The 21425-nt window shown below is 43.2% G+C and overlaps 1 protein-coding gene across 5 annotated transcripts in view; it reads left to right on the top strand.

Moving 5' to 3' along the window:
* Positions 1-21425, top strand: part of LOC110520064 (RNA-binding motif, single-stranded-interacting protein 1) — a 47427-nt gene that overhangs the window by 9021 nt on the left and 16981 nt on the right. For all 5 annotated transcript variants that reach the window (XM_021597073.2, XM_021597069.2, XM_036974339.1 and 2 more), the window contains exons 2-3: positions 9404-9582; positions 21282-21340. In XM_021597073.2, the coding sequence (XP_021452748.1) occupies positions 9404-9582; positions 21282-21340 (238 nt within the window). The remainder of the gene's footprint in view (positions 1-9403; positions 9583-21281; positions 21341-21425) is intronic.

The following is a 21425-nucleotide window of genomic DNA, read 5'->3' as shown; positions in this document are numbered from 1 at the left end:
TCTATGTAAACCATCATATATCACTTTTTCATATTTTTCAAACCTACAACAATGTAATAATCCACACAGATAACATTGAGGTCATGAGGAAATGTATTGGAATGACCTTGATATAATTGAATGATAGTTTGGAAAATATGATGTGCCTCTGTAGCTTGCTGTTTCGCATGTTAAATGAATGCATAGTGGAATGCAATTCAATCATGCACCCGATTTTCCCAACTTAGAATGGATTAACATTCTTGACATAATGAAACTATTGATGGAGTTGAAGACTTCAGGACTATTCACATTCAGTATAATTCAAGTCTGCTGTCATAACAAGAGGCCTGTTTTAGTTCAGTGCTGGGATAGTGCTGTGAGGGCGCGGTCTGTGTTACTGGAAGCCCAGTGTATTTCCAGCTCGGATATGACGGCTCTGCTGGTCTGGAGCATGCTGATAAGAGGCTGGGTTCTCCCCATCACACTCCCTTAGACTCTGGAGCTCAATCGGCATGCAGATGTATGAAAACAAGCAGGCTTTCAGTCCTGTAGAAAAGGGAGTTTCTATCCTTTAGTATGTGGGTTTAGCCGAGTGAACCGCGGGCATTTTCCTCAAAGATTGTCTTTGTTCATATATATCTTGAGCTGATGGCACACTTCCTAGTTGGGGGCCTGATGATGGGATCAGATGATTATGTCGAGTTATAACATTATCTAAATGTTCTCTTTCTCTTCGCTATTACATGGAGCAGACTGATAGTTATGTATAGAGAGTTTAAACAAGCCATACATTGGATTGCTGTGAAGGACGACATGATCATGAAGTGCTTGTTGTTCAAATGTTTATAAAGCACAAATACCCAACAACACCGTCTTTAACATTATGAGAACAATCAACATGGCTCTCAACCTATACCCAATGCTTTCTGTACCATGTGCACTTCATACCAGATGTGTCTGTTATGTGTTCAAAAGGTGACTGTGATTGAAGGACCTTTACAGTTGACAGAAAGCACGTGAAAGAATTGACTGTTTTGTAAAGTGACCAATCAGGACGTGACACTCTTTGAGAGACAGCCTGGAGATTACATGTGATCCTTCTTCTTGCATGTTACCTGAATTCATGAAATTTGGGACATGTTTTTTTTAAAATCCATGTAAGGATTCTCAATCAGGTTCTACTGTCAGTGTCACCTTGGAGGACACATGTCAGCGTTGACCTTTTATCTCCTTTTTCTCATGTCTTTTAGGCTAGGGCTATGTATTGAGTTATAAGGCCAACTCAATAGGAGAGTATTCAATGCCACCTTTGGGTCCAGACTTTCAATGTAATCTTTATTTAATGCACTTGCATGGTAACATTGTTGTTAACAGAATGAGACATGATGCTGAATGATGACTCATACAACAGTAAGTGTGGGAATTTGGGGATATCTGACCATGGATCGTGAAATGGAAAGTGAAATGCTGCGAAAGGTGGTTTCAAATGGAAATTCCTGTTCCCTATAGATCCCACCATGAGATTTATGCCCGAAACAGAAACATCCAGGGAGTGCAAGATAAACATGGTAATAGTGGGGTGTTGGGTTTCTTCAACTGTATTTTATGGAATTGGACTTCTCTGTTCAGAAAGCACAGTGACAAAGACCAGGGTTATTTTTGGCAGGTTGTCATGAGAAAGTTGCATTCATGTCAGTTTATGTCAGTTCTTTGTCTAGAGGTTAATAATAGCCCGTATGTCAGAAATGATTCTTGATAGATAAATTGTATCTTGCCTCGTATCTCAAAACCTCTAGCCGATATGTTACGACCTCAAACATGCACGCCATGGTGATTTAATGTCTTAATCTGTCCTCCCACCATATAGAGGGAAAATACATGGGATCCTTCAACCGCCAAGAGTCCCCGTCAGAGTTAATTGAGGACAGCCCTCTGAGATCATTTTAGAGTCATAGCAGCACTCTTTGTGAAAAGGTAGTCATTTCATTTGAGTAGTTTCACACCATACAAAGAGCTGTTTGTGTCAGAAAGGAAAACAATGAAGGAAATTAAATACTCATCATCGTCGTCTTGAAAACAGCAGGTCAAGTCGGTTTCCGTGGTGAAGGTATGTGAACCGGAAAGGAAGAAGATCTCTTGCTTGGAACCAGTCCATCTTGAGGATTGCGCAATTCTGCCACCACTCCATGCTTGGGATTCCATCAAATTAAATTGTATTTGTCACATGCACCGAGTACAACAGGTGTAGTAGACCTTACAGAGATTTCTTATAAGCGTCCAGGTTAGAGTCCCGTTCCTTGAAAGTGGCAGCTCAGTGCGGATGTTGCCTGTAATCCATAGCTTCTGGTTGCGGTATGTACGTACGGTCACTGTGGAGACAACGTCATCAATACACTTATTGATGAAGCCAGTGACTGATGTGGTGTACTCCTCAATGCCATCGGAAGAATCGCGGAACATATTTCAGTCTGCACTAGCAAAACAGTCCTTTAGGTTAGTATCTGCGTCATCTGACTACTTTCATATTGAGTGAGTCACGGGTACTTCTTGCTTTAGTTTTTGCTTGTAAGCAGGAATCAGGAGGATAGAATTATGGTCAGATTTGCCAAATGGAGGGCGAGGGCGAGCTATGTACGGGACCTTATGTGGAGTAAAGGTGGTCTATAGTTGGTCTATAGTTTTTTTCTCTCTGGTTGCACATGTAACATGCTGGTAGAAATGAGGAAAAACGGATTTAAGTTTCCCTGCATTAAGGTCCACTAGGTCCCCGCCCACAACACATTGAGTGCGGTTTTAGAGCCAGCATCAGTTTGTGGTGGTTAATAGAAAGCTATGAAGAATATGGATAAACTCTATTGGTCAATAGTGGTCTACAGCTTATAATGAGATACTCTACCTCAGGCGAGCAAAACCTCAAGACTTCCTTAATATTAGATTTCGTGCATCAACAAATAGGCACAGATCTTGCCGATGCACGGAAAACCCAGCCAGCTGTATGTTATCCATGTTGTCGTTCAGCCACGACTCGGTGAAACATAAGATATCTGTCATTCTGCCCCTGAACAAGGCAGTTAACCCCTTCGTTGATTGGCCGCCATTTAAAAGTTAAGAATGTGTTCTTAACTGACTTGACAAGTTAAATAAAGGTATAAAAATACCGATTTCCGGGCCTCCCGGGTGGCGCAGTGGTTAAGGGCGCTGTACTGCAGCACCAGCTGTGCCATCAGAGTCCCTGGGTTCGCGCCCATGCTTGTGATTGTGATGAAAACTTGAAATCGGCCCTAATTAATCGGCCATTCCGATTAATCGGTAGACCTCCAATGACTAATTTTGACGCGAGCCACACTTGCCTTGTGTCGTTCTTCAACAAAGATGGCTTACAAAACATTATGGTGGAACCAGATGTAAGTTGTTATAGCGTCATAACGAGTCAAGCAAAAAAATGGACAATTGAGAGGAATATCTTGGTTAATGTAGAGACAAACGTTTGTGCATATTTTTTGTCATAAAGTTAATTTTACTAGCCAATATTAGCCAGCTAGCTAGTGTTAGGAGAATGAATTTGTAATTTGTTTTGTTTAATGTTTTAGGGACTCCTGAGAAATCCAGCAAACCAGGCTGTCATCTTGTAAAACAGTGGATGTAAAGAATCTAGCTAGCTAAAGCACTTACTGCAAATTGAATGTACAATTGTATAAGCTTGCCTTGCAATGTAGCTGAAGTAACATAGCTAACTAATTATTTACTTGCTTATTGTGTAGTGGAGGATAAAAATAACTGTATGCCTATGGATGTGTAGCTAGCTACAGTATGTAGCAGATCTGTGTATGGACCCTAAAACGTTAGGTTCTGGACTAATATTCATTCCAATCTATGAACCTCAGCTATCTTAGTTGTTGCATAAACTTCAAGTCTAAATGGCATTAATGAAGCCTATGGATAGAGTAGAATATAATAACTTTATTGTGCCAAGGATGTAAGTCCTATATACACATGTACTGTAGTTATTACCACGCATGAGATTCCCACATTGTAGCCTGTACATTGAATATATTCACTGATATACACTTCCTTGGCGGTTCAGGAATGAATCTCTGAGACTTCTTTTTCAGCCATATCATACTCCATAATTTAAATGATGCTATACATTGTAACAATGCAATAGACTAGAAACATGATTGATTTGTAATTCATATATACAGAAAAAAACTATGCATATCTAACTCCCTTCATCTGCATTAATCTGAGGACACAGGATAGTATTTCAATGAGATACTTAATTTCCACCAGTGAAGAATGTGAAACGCTTTATTGAAAGAAGTTCATTATCCAGGTGTTATAAATACATAAATGCATTATAAATATGATAATTGTAATATTATAAATACAATATAATGTGTGCATTATGAAACGAGGAAGAAAGACGAGGTGGGGAGAGAGGTGTAGATGACAGAAAGGGAAAAAGGTAGGAACAGCGGCAGACAACATATGATTCATGAATTACAGTACTACCCTAATATTCTCTCAGTTCATCACAATTGCGGTGTCTCCTAACCAGCCTTGGGCCCACAGTTGGCCTGAAGGTTATCTTAAGAGCGGGTGAAGTGGCGATGACGGGACTGGCTTCCTCTCTCACGTCAAAACATACCTGCAGACGACAGAGCATGATTAAGCCTTGTTTAAACATTTTAAAAAATCTAACACGGTCAGTCAGTCAATCTAACACGGTCAGTAAATCAGGAGGTGAAATGCAAAACTGACCTTGGATCATTAACTCTGGGACTACTACCTCTCTGTCTGTATTTCAATGTAAAGCATCTCTTTAATAATACTTCCTGTTGACCCGACCAAGTGACATCTCACCTATGATCATGCTGTGCCCTCTGTGTCAGCCAGTTCAGATGCGGGAGGGATTCACCAAAACAACTGATATAACCTAGAGGATTTAGAGAGAAGGGGGAGGGGGATGGAGTGAAGAAGAGACTGTTTTTGTGTGTGTGTGTGTGTGGTCTTACCTGGTGTCCACACTAAGTGGCTGCAGAGTATTTTATGCTGAAAAACAGACACATGAGGACAAACAATAGAAGATAATATCAATATAAGATACTGTATGTGACGCAGACACCTATCAGAGGGTACCTGAAGCGTTTAAATATAGAGGGCTATGTGTCTCACCACTTGGTTATTGCAAGGCTAACCCCCAGGGAAATCATGACTTGGCAGCAACAGATAGACCAGTGAAAATGGCTGTGTTTATGTGGTGTAACTCTGAAAATTAGCAGCTGACATCTTAAGGGTTTTTTAATTAATGTGAGACAGGTTCCATGTATGTGAGACAGGTTCCATGTACAACAAGACAGGCAGAGATTGAGAAAAAGAACACAGAACAGTTTAATTAGCTCTGGTTATAGACACTTTTGCCAGCGATAAAGCTTCCACGGCCTGTTCCTCGGACAGTGAACATCTGGCAATATCTACATTTTCTACCCCTAGGTCTGCTCACTCTCTGAAAGTAAAGAAAACAGCTTATTTTTTATAGATATGAAAACAATAACTGAGATATGACCATTCAATCTAAAGCAGCAGATGCCGTTTTTAGGATACATCAATACAGCCCAGTGATGCCTACCTGAGATGCCATCTTCGTAGGCGTTCGCTTTGACTTCCTTTGTGTATGGAAAAAAGTTGCTTTCAGAACAATTATTTTTGATTGAAAATAAATAAAATGTACCTCCATAGCATATAACAATTTGCCTGTGAATAACCACACATTTATACAAACGTGCTGCTGTATGCAGAATTCTTGCCGCACAACCAAAGATGCTGCCATACCCTGCCAGCACGCCCACGAGCGAGCCACTCAGAAGCAGAATGATGACCCGTGGAAGAGGGAAAGGAATGAGATTTGTTGCAAGTTGGGGAGGAGGGCTAATAGCTGAACAATAGACTATTCAATCTTTACTAAAGAATAGTCTAATAGCCGAGCTAGGTGTGAAAAAAACCCATCCTATCACAGACCAAGGGGTAGCTTGCCACTCAATGTAATAAAGTAATCTTTTCAAATAAATTACATTACAAGTTATGTTGGCTGACAATTTGTTTGCTACGCTGTCCTTACGAACCACATAGCATATCATTACAGCAGTATGTACTGGTATGTTAGCTAGCTACCTAACGTTAGTAGTTATACATCAAACTTGCCAGTATATTAACTATAGGCTATCTAACTACCCAACGTTTATTGACTTGAGTGTTCTCATCATTCTTAGCTTAGCTAAATGGTATAGTCGTTGTGCTTTCTCAATGGACATTCGGGTGCTTTCGTAAATTTGCTCTGGCTATGTATAGGCTGGACAATAGAACGAGTCAAAATTCACCCAAGACTGAAAAACGGTTTAAGAACGTTGGCTAAACTTGAACACTAGTGCGAGCCCTGTTTTGACTGGTGTGATGCTTAAAATTCCATAAAAAATGTATCTCTCTTCATTTTACCACTACAATCTGTTCGTCGGACGAAACTGGAAAAAACTACTTGTGTAGAAAGTAAACATCTGCACCTCGATGGTGTAGGGCCAGTATGTCTGCGTAATGAAAAAGTAGGGGAAAAATAAAAACTTCAGACTATTTCAGGTCTAGCGATCGATGACCAACGAGCTCGCTGCCCAGACTTACATAATTACAAAGAGGAGATTCTCCTGATTTAAAATAGTGTCCGTGTAACAGTTTTCCTTCCGTCCCTCTCCTCGCCCCTACCTGGGCTCGAACCAGGGATCCTCTGCACACATAGACAACAGCCACCCTCGAAGCATCGTTACCCATCACTCCACAAAAGCTGCGGTCCTGTTTTTTTTGCGATTACTTCAAAACGACTGCAAGCAGCTGGGAAATATTATGAAACTGGGCTCCACGGCGGATGCAATATGTCCAGCCTACTATCTACACGGATTTCAGAGCACTCTCGTCTGAGTGTACCAGAGCGCAGAATAATTACTTTACGAGCGCTCAACCCCCGTTGAATATGGCCGGTGTCAGTAAATGTTGGGGAAAAAACGTCATTAAATTGTTTCCAGCAGCACATTTAAAGTCACCAACGCTCTGGTTAACACAAAAACTGCCTTACCAGCTCTGCTAGGGTGAGTAAAATGGTGTGGAGTGGTGTCATTTGTGTCTGGAAGTAGCTAGCCAACGTTAGCTTGGGTACTTAACTGCCGTTGTAAGGCCAGAACTCTCAAATCAACCCTACTCCTCGACCCGAACGTCCAGTGTGCGCTCCGAGAGCGAAACAGTCTGAATTTACAAACTGACAATTTTTCTCTGAATGGAAACACCATAATATTAATCAAATGAATGAAGCCAAATTTCTTAAAATCAATCCCATATACTACGTTATTACAAATGCTTCTATCAAATGCTTCTCAAAGATGCCCTCTTGGTGGTCAAATTAGCAATAACTTGCAGTAACAGAAGAAATGGCTGAGAATTAAATGACGTGCCACAGAATGCTGCAGCAGCACGCAAGGTGTGCCGCAGTATGACGCACATTTTAAAGGAGGAACCACTGTAGGTTTGAAGGTAGAGGCGGATTACCCACACGCCGTCGGATCCTTACAAGACACCCCGACCTACGTCCCCTATCTCTCTCTCTTCTTCATGCGAATGAAGTAAATCCTTTGCGTCCGACTCATAACTTTTTTTTTTTTTTTTTTTAAAGATCTTCGTAAAGTACGAGGTGAGTCATCTCTGTCCTGATATCGAGAAGCTCTTTTCGGTCATAAGAGACGGTGGCAGAAACATTATGTATAAAATAAGTTTACAAATAACGCAGGAAAAAAACACACACAATAGCACAATTGGTTAGGAGCCCGTTAAAACAGGCAGCCATCTCCACCGGCGCTATTGTATCATCTCAGCTTCCTCTCTTGTGATTCCTCAGAGGGGGAAGGGTGATAATCAGTGTCAGACACAGAACAGACACACAGATCAGTTTTCGAAAGAGGGACAGCTTTTGAGATCATAACATATGTGGCCCTACAAACAGGAAGCATGCTACAGATGTAGGATGTTAATTTCATCATCCTGTCGCAGGAGAATGTTCCTGCAATGCGTTTGATGTTTAAAAAAGTCTTCGGAAGTTTGTCATTTCCACTTTGAAATATCAGACTTGGTTTTCCCTTACGAAAAATGTATCGACCCATACAAAAATGTCCACAATTATAATCCACATAACAATTTTTGTTGTTAATCCACACAGCAAACTGGCTCAAATTAAGATCTTACATCTGTGTAATAGCCTATTGCTCAATCACACAAGGGATCTTTTCTGAGATGTGGAAGGAAAACAAGCTATTCTTGACAAGGCCCATCTGATTTATAGATGCTGATTGAATTAGAGCAAGCATCTTGGAAATACATCTGAAATTCAATGCTGGAAATGCTGCTCGGCACATTGTTCGTGCACATAACAGAAATTCTCATCTCTTTCCATTTGATTCGAAAGGGTACATCGTTAGCATCCGGCAAGTTACAGAAAATGGGTGGCGTGTCATTGTTTCAATCACGCTGATCCTCAGAGTTCAGAAATAGCAGTACTGGTCTTGAGGTTGAGTTACATTCTGCACCATGCCTTAAGTCTGCATGTTAGTGTAGGGGAGCAGTGGAATGAGAAGAAAGCCATGCTGGGGTTGTAGTTGTTAAGATGTCTAGTTTGGAGTCAGTCAGCCACCAGGGGGCGATGGTCTAAGAAGGGCTCACTCTTTCACGCACAGCCATCCAGTCTCACACTAGTGTCAGAGCAGATCTGCAGGCCTCTCTGGACCCAGTTTGTGCTGACTTCTCTCTATGTATCACTGCTCTGTGAAATATTAATCTTCACACCAGGCACCCACTCAATAGTCTCAAATGATGGAGTATCGGGACAGTTAATTTTTTAGTATGCACCAATATGGAAGATTTAGCTGGGCCACACAACGATATGCTTGTGGTGAAGACAGATGGTTTTCTGGTCCAGCGCACTAAAATACTGTTATTGGTTACAGTGGGAGTGAGTAATAAGAATGTCTCTGTGCAGTTCATGGTGGAGACAAGATTCATAGACAAAGCTGAGGGTTTTAATCAAATCCACGCACACTTTGTTAACCCACTAATGAAATGCAGACTTTCATTGTTTCATGATTACTCTCTGGCTGGCAATCACTAGCTCTGCAAGACATCAATACAAATGTAACAGATATATTTATTTGAGCAATTAAATGGCTCTGCATCCATGTGGCAAGGCAATGTAGTCTGCTTCGTTTTGAGAAGTCTATTTCTCTCTCTCACTTAATCCCTCTTGTTTAGTAAAAGGGAACACCAGTATTGCACTTCACACCGACATGTTGTTTTCTCTTGGACTGACACCATTCTGTGTGTTTCCCTTTGGCAGCCACCTGTTGTCTCCTCCTCCCAGCCCATGGCTCCGCCCAGCCCCAGCACCAACAGCAGCACCAACAACAGCAGTAGCTCCAGCACTGCAGGTTGGGAGCAACTCAGTAAAACCAACCTGTACATCCGAGGCCTTGCCCCAGCCACCACCGACCATGATCTGGTCAAGCTTTGCCAGCCGTGAGTACACTTCCTTCATCTTATGATTACATCTATTGACTGGTTATTGACTTGTTGGCTGCTGTCACCAACACCATGACTGTGGTAGAGAGATTCAAAGCAACAGTTACTTATTTGACCTGAGTTGGAGATAATAACAGCCTGTTCAAACCAAATCAAATCGAATTTTATTCGTCACATGCGCCAAGTGAAATGCTTACTTACAAGTGAAATGCTTACTTACAAGCCCATAACCAACAATGCAGTTTTATGAAAAATAGATGTTAAGTAAAAAATAGATAAGAAATAAAAGTAAAAAATAATTAAAGAGCAGCAACAAAATAACAACAGTGAGGCAGCACACAGGGGATACCGGTACAGAGCCAATGCACAGGGTCACCGGTCAGTCAAGGCAAATGAGGTAATATGTACATAGGTAGACCCAAAGTGACTATGCACAGACAATAAACAGAGAATATCAGCAGTGCAAAAGAGAGGGGGGGGCAATGCAAATAGTCCAGGTAGCCATTTGATTAGCTATTCAGGAGTCTTATGGCTTGGGGGTAGAAGCTGTTGAGAAGTCTTTTGGTCCTAGACTTGGCACTCCAGTACTGCTTGCTGTGCAGTAGCAGAGAGAGCAGTCTATGACTAGGGTGGCTGGAGTATTTGACCCATTTTTAGGGTCTCCCTCTGACACCACTTGGTATAGAGGGGAACAGGGGATACCTAGTCAGTTGTAGAACTGAATACCTTCAAATTAAATGTGTCTCTCTCTGAATCAGAGAAGTGCGCGGGGCTGCCTTAGTCAACATCCACGGCGCCCGGGGAACAGTGGGTTAACTGCCTTACTCAGAACGATACATTTTTACCTTGTCAGCTTGAGGATTCGATCCAGCAACCTTTCGGTTACTGGCCCAATGCTCTAACCACTAGGCTACCTGCCAAGGTCCTGGATGGCGGGAAGCTTGGCCCCAGTGATGTACTGGGCTGTACCCACTACCCTCTGTAGTGATGCAACCAGTCAGGATGCTCTCGATGGTGCAGCTGTAGAACGTTTAGAGGATCTGAGGACCCATGCCAAATATTTTCAGTCTCCTGAGGGGGAATAGGTTTTGTTGTACCCTCTTCACGACTGTCTTGGTGTGCTTGGACCATGATAGTTTGTCGGTGATGTGGACACCAAGGAACTTGAAGCTCTCAACCTGCTCCACTACAGCCCCGTCAATGATCTCCTTTGTCTTGATCACGTTGAGGGAGAGGTTGTTGTCCTGGCACCACACTGCCAGGTCTCTGGCCTCCTCCCTATAGGCTGTCTCATCGTTGTTGGTGATCAGGCCTACCACAGTTGTGTCATCAGCAAACTTAATGATGGTGTTGGAGTCATGCCTGGCCATGCAGTCATGAGTAAACAGGGAGTACAGGAAGGGACTGAATACGCACCCCTGAGGGGCCCCCGTTTTGAGGATCTGCGTGGCGGATGTGTTGTTACCTGCCCTTACCACCTGGGGGCGGCACGTCAGGAAGTCCAGGATCCAGTTGCAGAGGGAGGTGTTTAGTCCCAGGGTCCTTAGCTTAGTGATTCGCTTTGAGGGCACTATGGTGTTCAACGCAGAGTGGTAGTCAATGAATAGCATTCTCACATAGGTGTTCCTTTTATCCAGGTGGGAAAGGGCAGTATGGAGTGCAATAGAGATTGCATCATCTGTGGATCTGTTGGGGCGGTATGCAAATTGGAGTGGGTCTAAGGTATCTGGGATAATGGTGTTGATGTTGGCCATGACCAGCCTTTCAACGCACTTCATGGCTACAGACGTGAGTGCTACGGGTTGGTAGTCATTTAGGCAGGTTACCTCAATGTTCTTTGGCACAGGGACTATGGTGGTCTGCTATTGCTATTACAGAAGGTTTGTTTGAGGGCATAGCAGGATTTCATATAAATTTCCAGGTTAGAGACCCACTCCTTGAATCGGCAGCTCTACCCTTTAGTTCAGTGCGGATGTCACCTGTAATCCATGGCTTCTGGTTGGGGTATGTACAGTGCCTTGCGAAAGTATTTGGCCCTTTTGAACTTTGCGACCTTTTGCCACATTTCAGGCTTCAAACATAAAGATATAAAACTGTATTTTTTTGTGAATAATCAACAAGTGGGACACAATCATGAAGTGGAACGACATTTATTGGATATTTCAAACTTTTTTAACAAATCAAAAACTGAAAAATTGGGCGTGCAAAATTATTCAGCCCCTTTACTTTCAGTGCAGCAAACTCTCTCCAGAAGTTCAGTGAGGATCTCTGAATGATCCAATGTTGACCTAAATGACTAATGATGATAAATACAATCCACCTGTGTGTAATCAAGTCTCCGTATAAATGCACCTGCACTGTGATAGTCTCAGAGGTCCGTTAAAAGCGCAGAGAGCATCATGAAGAACAAGGAACACACCAGGATACTGTTGTGAAGAAGTTTAAAGCCGGATTTGGATACAAAAAGATTTCCCAAGCTTTAAACATCCCAAGGAGCGCTGTGCAAGCGATAATATTGAAATGGAAGGAGTATCAGACCACTGCAAATCTACCAAGACCTGGCCGTCCCTCTAACCTTTCAGCTCATACAAGGAGAAGACTGATCAGAGATGCAGCCAAGAGGCCCATGATCACTCTGGATGAACTGCAGAGATCTACAGCTGAGGTGGGAGACTCTGTCCATAGGACAACAATCAGTTGTATATTGCACAAATCTGGCCTTTATGGAAGAGTGGCAAGAAGAAAGCCATTTCTTAAAGATATCCATAAAAAGTGTCGTTTAAAGTTTGCCACAAGCCACCTGGGAGACACACCAAACATGTGGAAGAAGGTGCTCTGGTCAGATGAAACCAAAATCGAACATTTTGGCAACAATGCAAAACGTTATGTTTGGCGTAAAAGCAACACACCATCCCCACTGTCAAACATGGTGGTGGCAGCATCATGGTTTGGGCCTGCTTTTCTTCAGCAGGGACAGGGAAGATGGTTAAAATTGATGGGAAGATGGATGGAGCCAAATACAGGACCATTCTGGAAGAAAACCTGATGGAGTCTGCAAAAGACCTGAGACTGGGACGGAGATTTGATCCAAAACATAAAGCAAAATCTACAATGGAATGGTTCAAAAATAAACATATCCAGGTGTTAGAATGGCCAAGTCAAAGTCCAGACCTGAATCCAATCGAGAATCTGTGGAAAGAACAGAAAACTGCTGTTCACAAATGCTCTCCATCCAACCTCACTGAGCTCGAGCTGTTTTGCAAGGAAGAATGGGAAAAAATGTCAGTCTCTCGATGTGCAAAACTGATAGAGACATACCCCAAGCGACTTACAGCTGTAATCGCAGCAAAAGGTGGCGCTACAAAGTATTAACTTAAGGGGGCTGAATAATTTTGCACGCCCAATTTTTCAGTTTTTGATTTGTTAAAAAAGTTTGAAATATCCAATAAATGTCGTTCCACTTCATGATTGTGTCCCACTTGTTGTTGATTCTTCACAAAAAAATACAATTTTATATCGTTATGTTTGAAGCCTGAAATGTGGCAAAAGGTCGCAAAGTTCAAGGCGGCCGAATACTTTCGCAAGGCACTGTACGTACAGTCATTGTGGGGGGGATGTCATCGATACACTTTTTGATGAAGCCAGTGACTGATGTGATCAGTGACTGACTCTAATCATTGTAGATGAAGAAGAGAAGACAGGTTAAATAAGTATTTTTAGCTTTGAGACAGTTGAGACATGGATTGTGTATGTGTGCCTTTCAGTGGGTGAATGGGCAAGACAAAAGATTGAAGTGCCTTTGAACGGAGTATGGTAGTAGGTGCCAGGTGCACCGGTATGAGTGTGTCAAGAACTGGAACGCTTCTGGGTTTTTCACACTCAACAGTTTCCCATGGGTATCAAGAATGGTCCCCCATCCAAAGGGCATCCAGCCAACTTGACACAACTGTTGGAAGCATTGAAGTCAACATGGGCCAGCATCCCCGTGCAACGCTTTCGACACCTTGTAGAGTCCATGTCCAGATGAGGCTGTTCTGCAGGCAAAGGGGGTTGCAACTCAATATTAGGAAGGTGTTCCAAATGTTTTGTGCACTTTAACATTATGTTTGGTGTTGCATGGTCTCCCTGTGATGTCACAATGCTATATGAAGAACAAGACCTCAGTTACCAGTGGACCGTCTCAATGTGCATTTAATAGATACTAATAATGTTAGATGACTCACTGTAGCTCAGTTGGTAGAGCATTGCACTTACAACGCCAGGATAGTGGGTTTCGATTCCTGGGACCATCAGAATGTAAAATTTATACACGCATGACTGTAAGTGGCTTTGCTAAATGGTATATATTATTATTATTGTTATATTACTGCCGTGTTTAAGTAGAACCTAGCTGGGACAGATCACTGGACCAGATAGAGAGAGGGAGAGAGATAGCAGTGAGTGAAGGAGGGGGGATGGAGATATTTGAGTAGATGATGTCCAACACTGCAAGGGGAGAGCTGACAGGGGCATTACATCTGAATTTAAAATGAAAGATATTGGAAGACTACAAGGGCAAACCCAGAGAGCCTTAGCAGCTGACAGTATCTGAAGCGAGACAGTGGGGAGTTCATGTATGCAGAGGATAAAGGAGCCATCCCAGCCCGCTCTCATCCACAGCCCCATTGTGTTATTGTGTACCTATCTATGGAAAAGACCACCGAGGTGACTTTGAAATCTCATTTTCATCTCCCAGACCCCCTGCTTTACCCCCCCCCCTCCCCCCACCTCCACAATGTGATGTTGACTTTGCAGCACATTCAACCCCTCGATCTCCCAATCGGCTTGCATAGATCCTCTATCCTGCGTTTAGAAATAGAGATACAGAGTGATAGCTGCTGTTTAGCAACCTACACCACACACAAGATTGTCTGGAACACTAGTAAACTATGTTTACTTTTCCTAAAAAAATGACTTAGAGGGAAATTTAAGAATTGAAGAAAGCAAACAGGTATTGAATGTTTGAGTCCTGCACGGGTTCGTTTTTTGGAGCTGTACCCGGCCACATTAATTCCGAGCCCCACCCGATACCCGATATCAGGACAGATTCTTCTCCGCAACCGGACCCTCCCGCATATAATTATCCTGAGAGCCGACCTGTGACCCGCCAAAATAACATACATTTATTTAATTGTTTGTATGACCCCAAAGTAGTTTATTTGGCTAGTCCCTTTCCCTGCATGAATTAATTTGTCTGCGTGTTTTTTCAACATTTCGCTAAAAGGAAAACGTGCCATGAATTAAGAACAATATGTTCTTATTTTCACAATGCGAAGCGGCACATTGACAATTCAAATGGCTTAAAAAAAGGAGCCTTCTAATTAGCCTTCTTACCTAATGAAGGACTATAGCTGACATAACAAAACCTTTATGCATAGATCATCCAATAGTTTAATAAAAACTCCAATAAACAATTCCCAGATTCAAATAGGCTACAGGCTGCAAAAATAGCCTACATTTATTTAGTAGGCTATAGGCTACTCAAACTTTTACCAGTTTCACAGGTTTAAACTTTATATGGCCTGCATATGGTCTAAATTAACCAAAGCCTGAATTAATGTAATAAGGAACTCTGGTTAGGCTACGTTAGCCATTTTCGCATGAGCTAGGCTAGCCAGGGAAAGTAAACTTGAGAACACAGTCGTGCGTGTGGGGGAGGGAACATAATCTCTGAATTTGATCAAATTAGGAATGTTTTAGCACCACACAACATGCTCCTGGGTAAAAAAAAAATATATGTAAGATCTTGATTTAAAACGTTTCCGACCCACAATATATTTGTTCTGAACCGCGAGCCGACCCGTGAGTTGAAAGAATGTTTTAAATTCCACCCGCCAGCTGATTTATTTTGTGGGTTACCTGCGGGGAACCATGGGTATCTGACCCGATGCAGGACTCTATTGTATGTACAGTGAAAGGCAGTTAGATTCATACTGATAACGTCATGTACATAAGGGAGTGATATCCGGACCATCTCTAGCACTGTTGATGGTTTGCCATAGCGCAGCCGCTTTCTGTTGCCATTTTAGGATTTGGGATTAGAGCTCACTTTAGAGATTCCGGGTCAACGGCTCTTGCTCTTTTACCCTGTGTTGTAACTAGCTTAATCCTTCCCCCGACTGAAATGTTCTTAGCGTATAAACTCACCCTAATCAATGTTATATCAATGCTGATTTTCAGTGACTAGTAGCCTAAATACTGGCAACAGTTCAGCCACGCTCTCCCAAAATAAACTCTTAAAACATTAGATGAAGAACGTTGTGTTCAACAACCAATCAGTGACCCCGCTTGAAATTGGAGTGCATATTAACATTGAAATTGTAGAGGCCATTCTGGTTGGTATGACCATGAATGGACACAAACAGGAGTTGGCTAATGCACAAACAGACTGGACCACCAGTCTATTCAGTCAGTAGGTCAGGGGTAATGCACCTTAGCTAGTTGTTTAGACAATCTAAAGAGGTTGGAATAGATCCCTGTGTTTTTCCAACTGATCCCATCTGAGCTGATCCACCACCCGATCCCAAAATATCCCCAAATAAAATCCTGAAATGTCTACTTAAAACCTTGAGGCAATAGTTGAGGATTCAAAAAGCACAAGGTATAATCAGTTCTTGTTGATAGCAAAGTGATTCTTCATATCGCATTAAAAAAATTCACTTGCTACTCAGGAACACTTTACAGCCCTCAGTCAATACGAGGCCATAACTCAATCCTGCTATTTTCAGAGCAGACAGAACAGTATCCCTCAGTGCTATCCGCAGGAATCAATAAGCATGCAGTGAATAGTAATCAGAGCCCTTTTAGCCACTGTAATGGGATAAAGGCAGGGGGGGGGGGGAGGCAGGTGGAATGGGAGAACATTGTTCTCCAAGCTGCTACTGCCACCACTTTCTCAGAGAAGACATTCTACCTGATTCAAGCAGCTCACCCTCATCTGTCTGACAGCACCATGCAGCTCACCCTCATCTGTCTAACAGCACCAAGCAGCTCCATCACACTGTGATAGATGGTTAGTGAAAGCTAATGGAAAAGGGGGGAGTCTAATGGCTAAGGTTGTCTTAAGAAGCTTATTTTCCTGGAAGATGTGTTGTAGCATACACACACACACACACACACACACACACACACACACACACACACACACACACACACACACACACACACACACACACACACACACACACACACACACACACACACACACACACACACACACACACACACACACATAGACACCTTTGGCCGTTGTCTAAAGCCTTCCACATGTTTCTGTTCGGCTAGAGCCGAACAGTTTGTTCGCATACTCCTTCAAGTGACAAAATGTGCATAATAAGGAATCTTCTCTCTTTGGATGACTACAAACACTTCATTGAAGAATCCCATCGCTACTGTTGACCAATCACCGATGAATGGGCGTACACTTCGGTTACCGACTTCACCTTGACTCGATTAAAAAATGTCTTGTGCAGGAACAGCCGGAAAAAAATCGAACTAAAACGTCACAAAATGTTGCCATAATACATTGAATTTTGTAAAGTATTCAGATCACTTGACATTTTCCAAATTTTGTTACATTACAGCCCAATTTTAAAATTGATTAAATTGTTTTTTCCCCCTCATCAACCTACACACAACACCCCATAATGAAAAAACAAATGTATAAAAAATAACCCCGGAAATCTCACATTTACATAAGAATTCAGACCTTTTACTCAGTACTTTGTTGAAGCACCTTTGGCAGCGATTACAGCCTCAAGTTTTCTTGGGTATGACGCTACAAGCTTGGCACACCTGTATTTGGGGAGTTTCTCCCATTCTTCTCTGCAGATCCTCTCAAGATCTGTCAGGTTGGATGGGGAGCGTCACTGCCCAGCTATTTTCAGGTCTCTCCAGAGTGTCACACCCTGACAATAGTTTGCTTTGTATGTTTCTATGTTTTGGTTGGTCAGGGTGTGAGCTGGGTGGGCATTCTATGTTACATGTCTAGTTTGTCTATTTCTATGTTTCGGCCTAGTATGGTTCTCAATCAGAGGCAGGTGTCATTAGTTGTCTCTGATTGAGAATCATACTTAGGTAGCCTGGGTTGCACTGTTTGTTGGTGGGTGATTGTCTATGTCAGTGGCTTGTGTCAGCACAGGTCTATTTTGTAGCTTCACGGTCGTCATTTGTTTATTGTTTTGTATGCAGTGTCAGTACTTTCTTTATTAAAGATTTACCATGGACACTTACCACGCCGAATTTTGGTCTTCCGATCCATCTCGCCTCTCCTCTTCAGATGAAGAGGAGGACGATCGTGACAGAATCACCCACCACAACAGGACCAAGCGGCGTGGTGACAGGCAACAGCGGCGCAAAGAGGAATGGACTTGGGACGATGTGTTGGACGGCAAGGGTTGCTACACATGGGAGGAGATCCTGGCGGGAAAGGATCGCCTTCCATGGGAACAGGTGGAGGCAGCTAGGAGAGCAGAGGCAGCCGGAAAGAGGAGCCGGCGATATGAGGGAACACGGCTGGCAAGGAAGCCCGAGAGGCAGCCCCAAAAATGTCTTGGGGGGGGGGGGCTAACAGGGAGTATGGCTATGCCAGGTAGGAGACCTGTGCAAACTCCCTGTGCTTACCGGGGGGCTAGAGAGACCGGGCAGGCACCGTGTTATGCTGTGGTGCGCACAGTGTCTCCAGTGCGGGTGCATAGCCCGGTGCGGTACATTCCAGCTCCGCGTATCGGCCGGGCTAGAGTGAGCATCGAGCCAAGTGCCATGAAGCCGGCTCTACGCATCTGGTCTCCAGTGCGTCTCCTTGGGCCGGCTTACATGTTTCGGCCTAGTATGGTTCTCAATCAGAGGCAGGTGTCATTAGTTGTCTCTGATTGAGAATCATACTTAGGTAGCCTGGGTTGCACTGTTTGTTGGTGGGTGATTGTCTATGTCAGTGGCTTGTGTCAGCACAGGTCTAATTTGTAGCTTCACGGTCGTCATTTGTTAATTGTTTTGTATGCAGTGTCAGTACTTTCTTTATTAAAGATTTACCATGGACACTTACCACGCCGCATTTTGGTCTTCCGATCCATCTCGCCTCTCCTCTTCAGATGAAGAGGAGGACGATCGTGACACAGAGATGTTCAATTGGGTTCAAGTCTGGGCTCTGGCTGGGCCACTGAAGGACATTCAGAGACTTGTCCCGAAGCCATTCCTGCGTTGTCTTGGCTGTGTACTTAGAGTCATTGTCTCGTTGGAAGGTGAACCTTCCCCCCAGTCTGAGTTCCTGAGCGCTCTGGAGCAGGTTTTCATCTCTCTGATTCTCTCCAGTCTCCCAGCCCCTGCCGCTGAAAAACATCCCCACAGCATGATGCTGCCACCACCATGCTTCATCGTAGGGATGGTGCCAGGTTTCCTCCAGACGTGATGCTTGGCATTCAGGCCAAAGAGTTCAATCTTGGTTTCATCAGACCAGTGAATCTTGTTTCTCATGGTCTGAGAGCCCTTAGGTACCTTTTTGGCCAACTCCAAACTGGCTGTCATGTGACATTTACTGAGGAGTGGCTTCCGTCTGGCCACTCTACCATAAAGGCCTGATTGGTGGAGTGCTGCAGAGATGGTTGTCCTTCTGGAAGGTTCTCCCGTCTCCACAGAGGAACTCTACAGCTCTGTCAGAGTGACCATCGGGTTCTTGGTCACCTCCCAGACCATGAACCTTCTCCCCGATTGCTCAGTTTGGCCAGGCGGCCAGCTTTAGGAAGAATCTTGGTGGTTCCAAACTTCTTCCATTTAAGAATGATGATGGCCATTGTGTTCTTTAGGACCTTCAATGCTGCATAAATGGTTTGGTACACTTCCCCATATCTGTGCCTCGACACAATCTTGTCTCAGAGCTCTACGGACAATTCCTTCGACCTCATGGCTTGGTTTTTTGCTCTGACATGCACTGTCAACTGTGGGACCTTTATATCGACAGATGTGTGCCTTTCCAAATCAATTGAATTCACCACAGGTGGGCTCCAATCAAGTTGTAGAAATATCTCAAGGATGATCAATGGAATCAGGATGCACCTGAGATCCATGTCTAGTCTCATAGGGTCTGAATACTTATGTAAATAAGGTATTTCTGTTTTTTTTTAGGTGTAATAGATTTGCAAAAAAATTCTAAAACCCTGTGTTTGCTTTGTCATTATAGGATATTGTGTGTAGGTTGATGAGGACTTTTAAAAAAAAAAAAAACATTTTAGAATAAGGCTGTAACATAACAAAAATGTGGAAAAAGGGAAGGGGTCTGAATACTTTCCGAATGCACTGTATTTTCACAAACTGTTTTAGATGGGAAGCATCCCGGACACCTTTACCCTGAACTTCTGTACCAATGTCATACACATTCGATGCTGAGAGTTAGAGTTAAACTGTGTCCTCTCAGTCATCCAATGGTGGCCCAGATTGGGAAGCGGGTGTCGTAATCCTGTGCCTTTTTTAACCTCTTGCATTCAAGGTTTAGATTTTTGCGTCCCTTGATTGGTGAGCTTCTCTGGGGGGGGGGGTTGCCGTTGACACTGTGGTGATTCCTGTAATTGATTTATTTGGAGTCAATTAGTGGAAACCCCTTCATCCTCGAGGCTCTTTACCCAGTGGAGCACAGAGTAAGGTCACGCCGGCCCGCGGAGACGAGCACAGCACACACAGACATGTGCTGCTGCTCGCAAAGTCAGGCTCTGTAATTGGATTTCAAATATCATGGAGATTTATTTGGTTATATTAAGCCACTGCTGATCTGCGATCATTAATAGCAAAAGCACTATAGGTGACCTTTTCCTCTGCGACAATCATAACACCATGACACACAACCAGATCTGTCACAATCGGTTATATCTATGACTCACGGTCGGGACGGAGGCCTCATTTTCATAAAGCCACCACCTGCCCGCCTCCCAGCTCAGGTCAAAGCTCACACTTCCTCCTCCGTCTAGAGAGCCAATCCCCTCATCGACCATTTGTCTGCCGCGCTGATTACTACAAGGGAGGCTCATTTACTACTACGGCCTGGCGTCTGTGCGTTGTTATTGGTTGCATTCATCATTGTACAGAGAGAAAGTTGCGATATATGTCGCAGTTGCTTTCTTTGTACTGATTTGCTATTCATTTTGAATAGAGTGAGCTAGCTTAGCGCTGAAAGGAAATGCAGTGCAGCCAGTGTTTAGGGGTCACCGCTGAGTTCATTTGTCAGAGCTGGCAGCAGCAGCAACACAGTGCACAAAATAACTGTTAAAGCACAGGATGTGTCTATGGAATGCTACTCAGTCCCCCTGTGCCTGCATTGTCAAGAAATCGTAAATATACAGTGTGTAATGCATATTTCATTCAAGTTTATTCCTAAATGTTTTCTGATTCTCGGTACGTCTTTTTCACGAGTCAGACATCCTTATGCCTATGTAGGATAGGTAACCCTCCATGATTCTGTCGTTTGGTAAAAATCACGGCAACCTTTGCTCCAGCGCCGCAGAGATTCTCAAATCCACATGGAAACAAACGGCTTCCTGTTTCTCATGCTTTTTTTTGGTGATGTCATACATTCTTGTGCAAGCCTCACTCTTTTTGTCTTTTATAACAGGCTCCCTCTGTCTGGGACATAACGCAACACAACTAAAAATACTTCTCTCTTCCTCTCTTAGGTATGGCAAAATTGTATCAACAAAGGCCATCCTGGACAAGACGACAAACAAATGTAAAGGTGTGTATGGCTTCCTCTGTTTTTACGAAGACTTTCAGTAAGTCGGGACGTGGTTGATTCTGCTAACAGATTTTTTATTATTATT

The sequence above is a fragment of the Oncorhynchus mykiss genome, chromosome 3 (assembly GCF_013265735.2).
Source record: "Oncorhynchus mykiss isolate Arlee chromosome 3, USDA_OmykA_1.1, whole genome shotgun sequence".
Lineage (NCBI taxonomy): Eukaryota > Metazoa > Chordata > Actinopteri > Salmoniformes > Salmonidae > Oncorhynchus > Oncorhynchus mykiss.
This window is presented reverse-complemented; position numbering and strand designations above follow the sequence as displayed.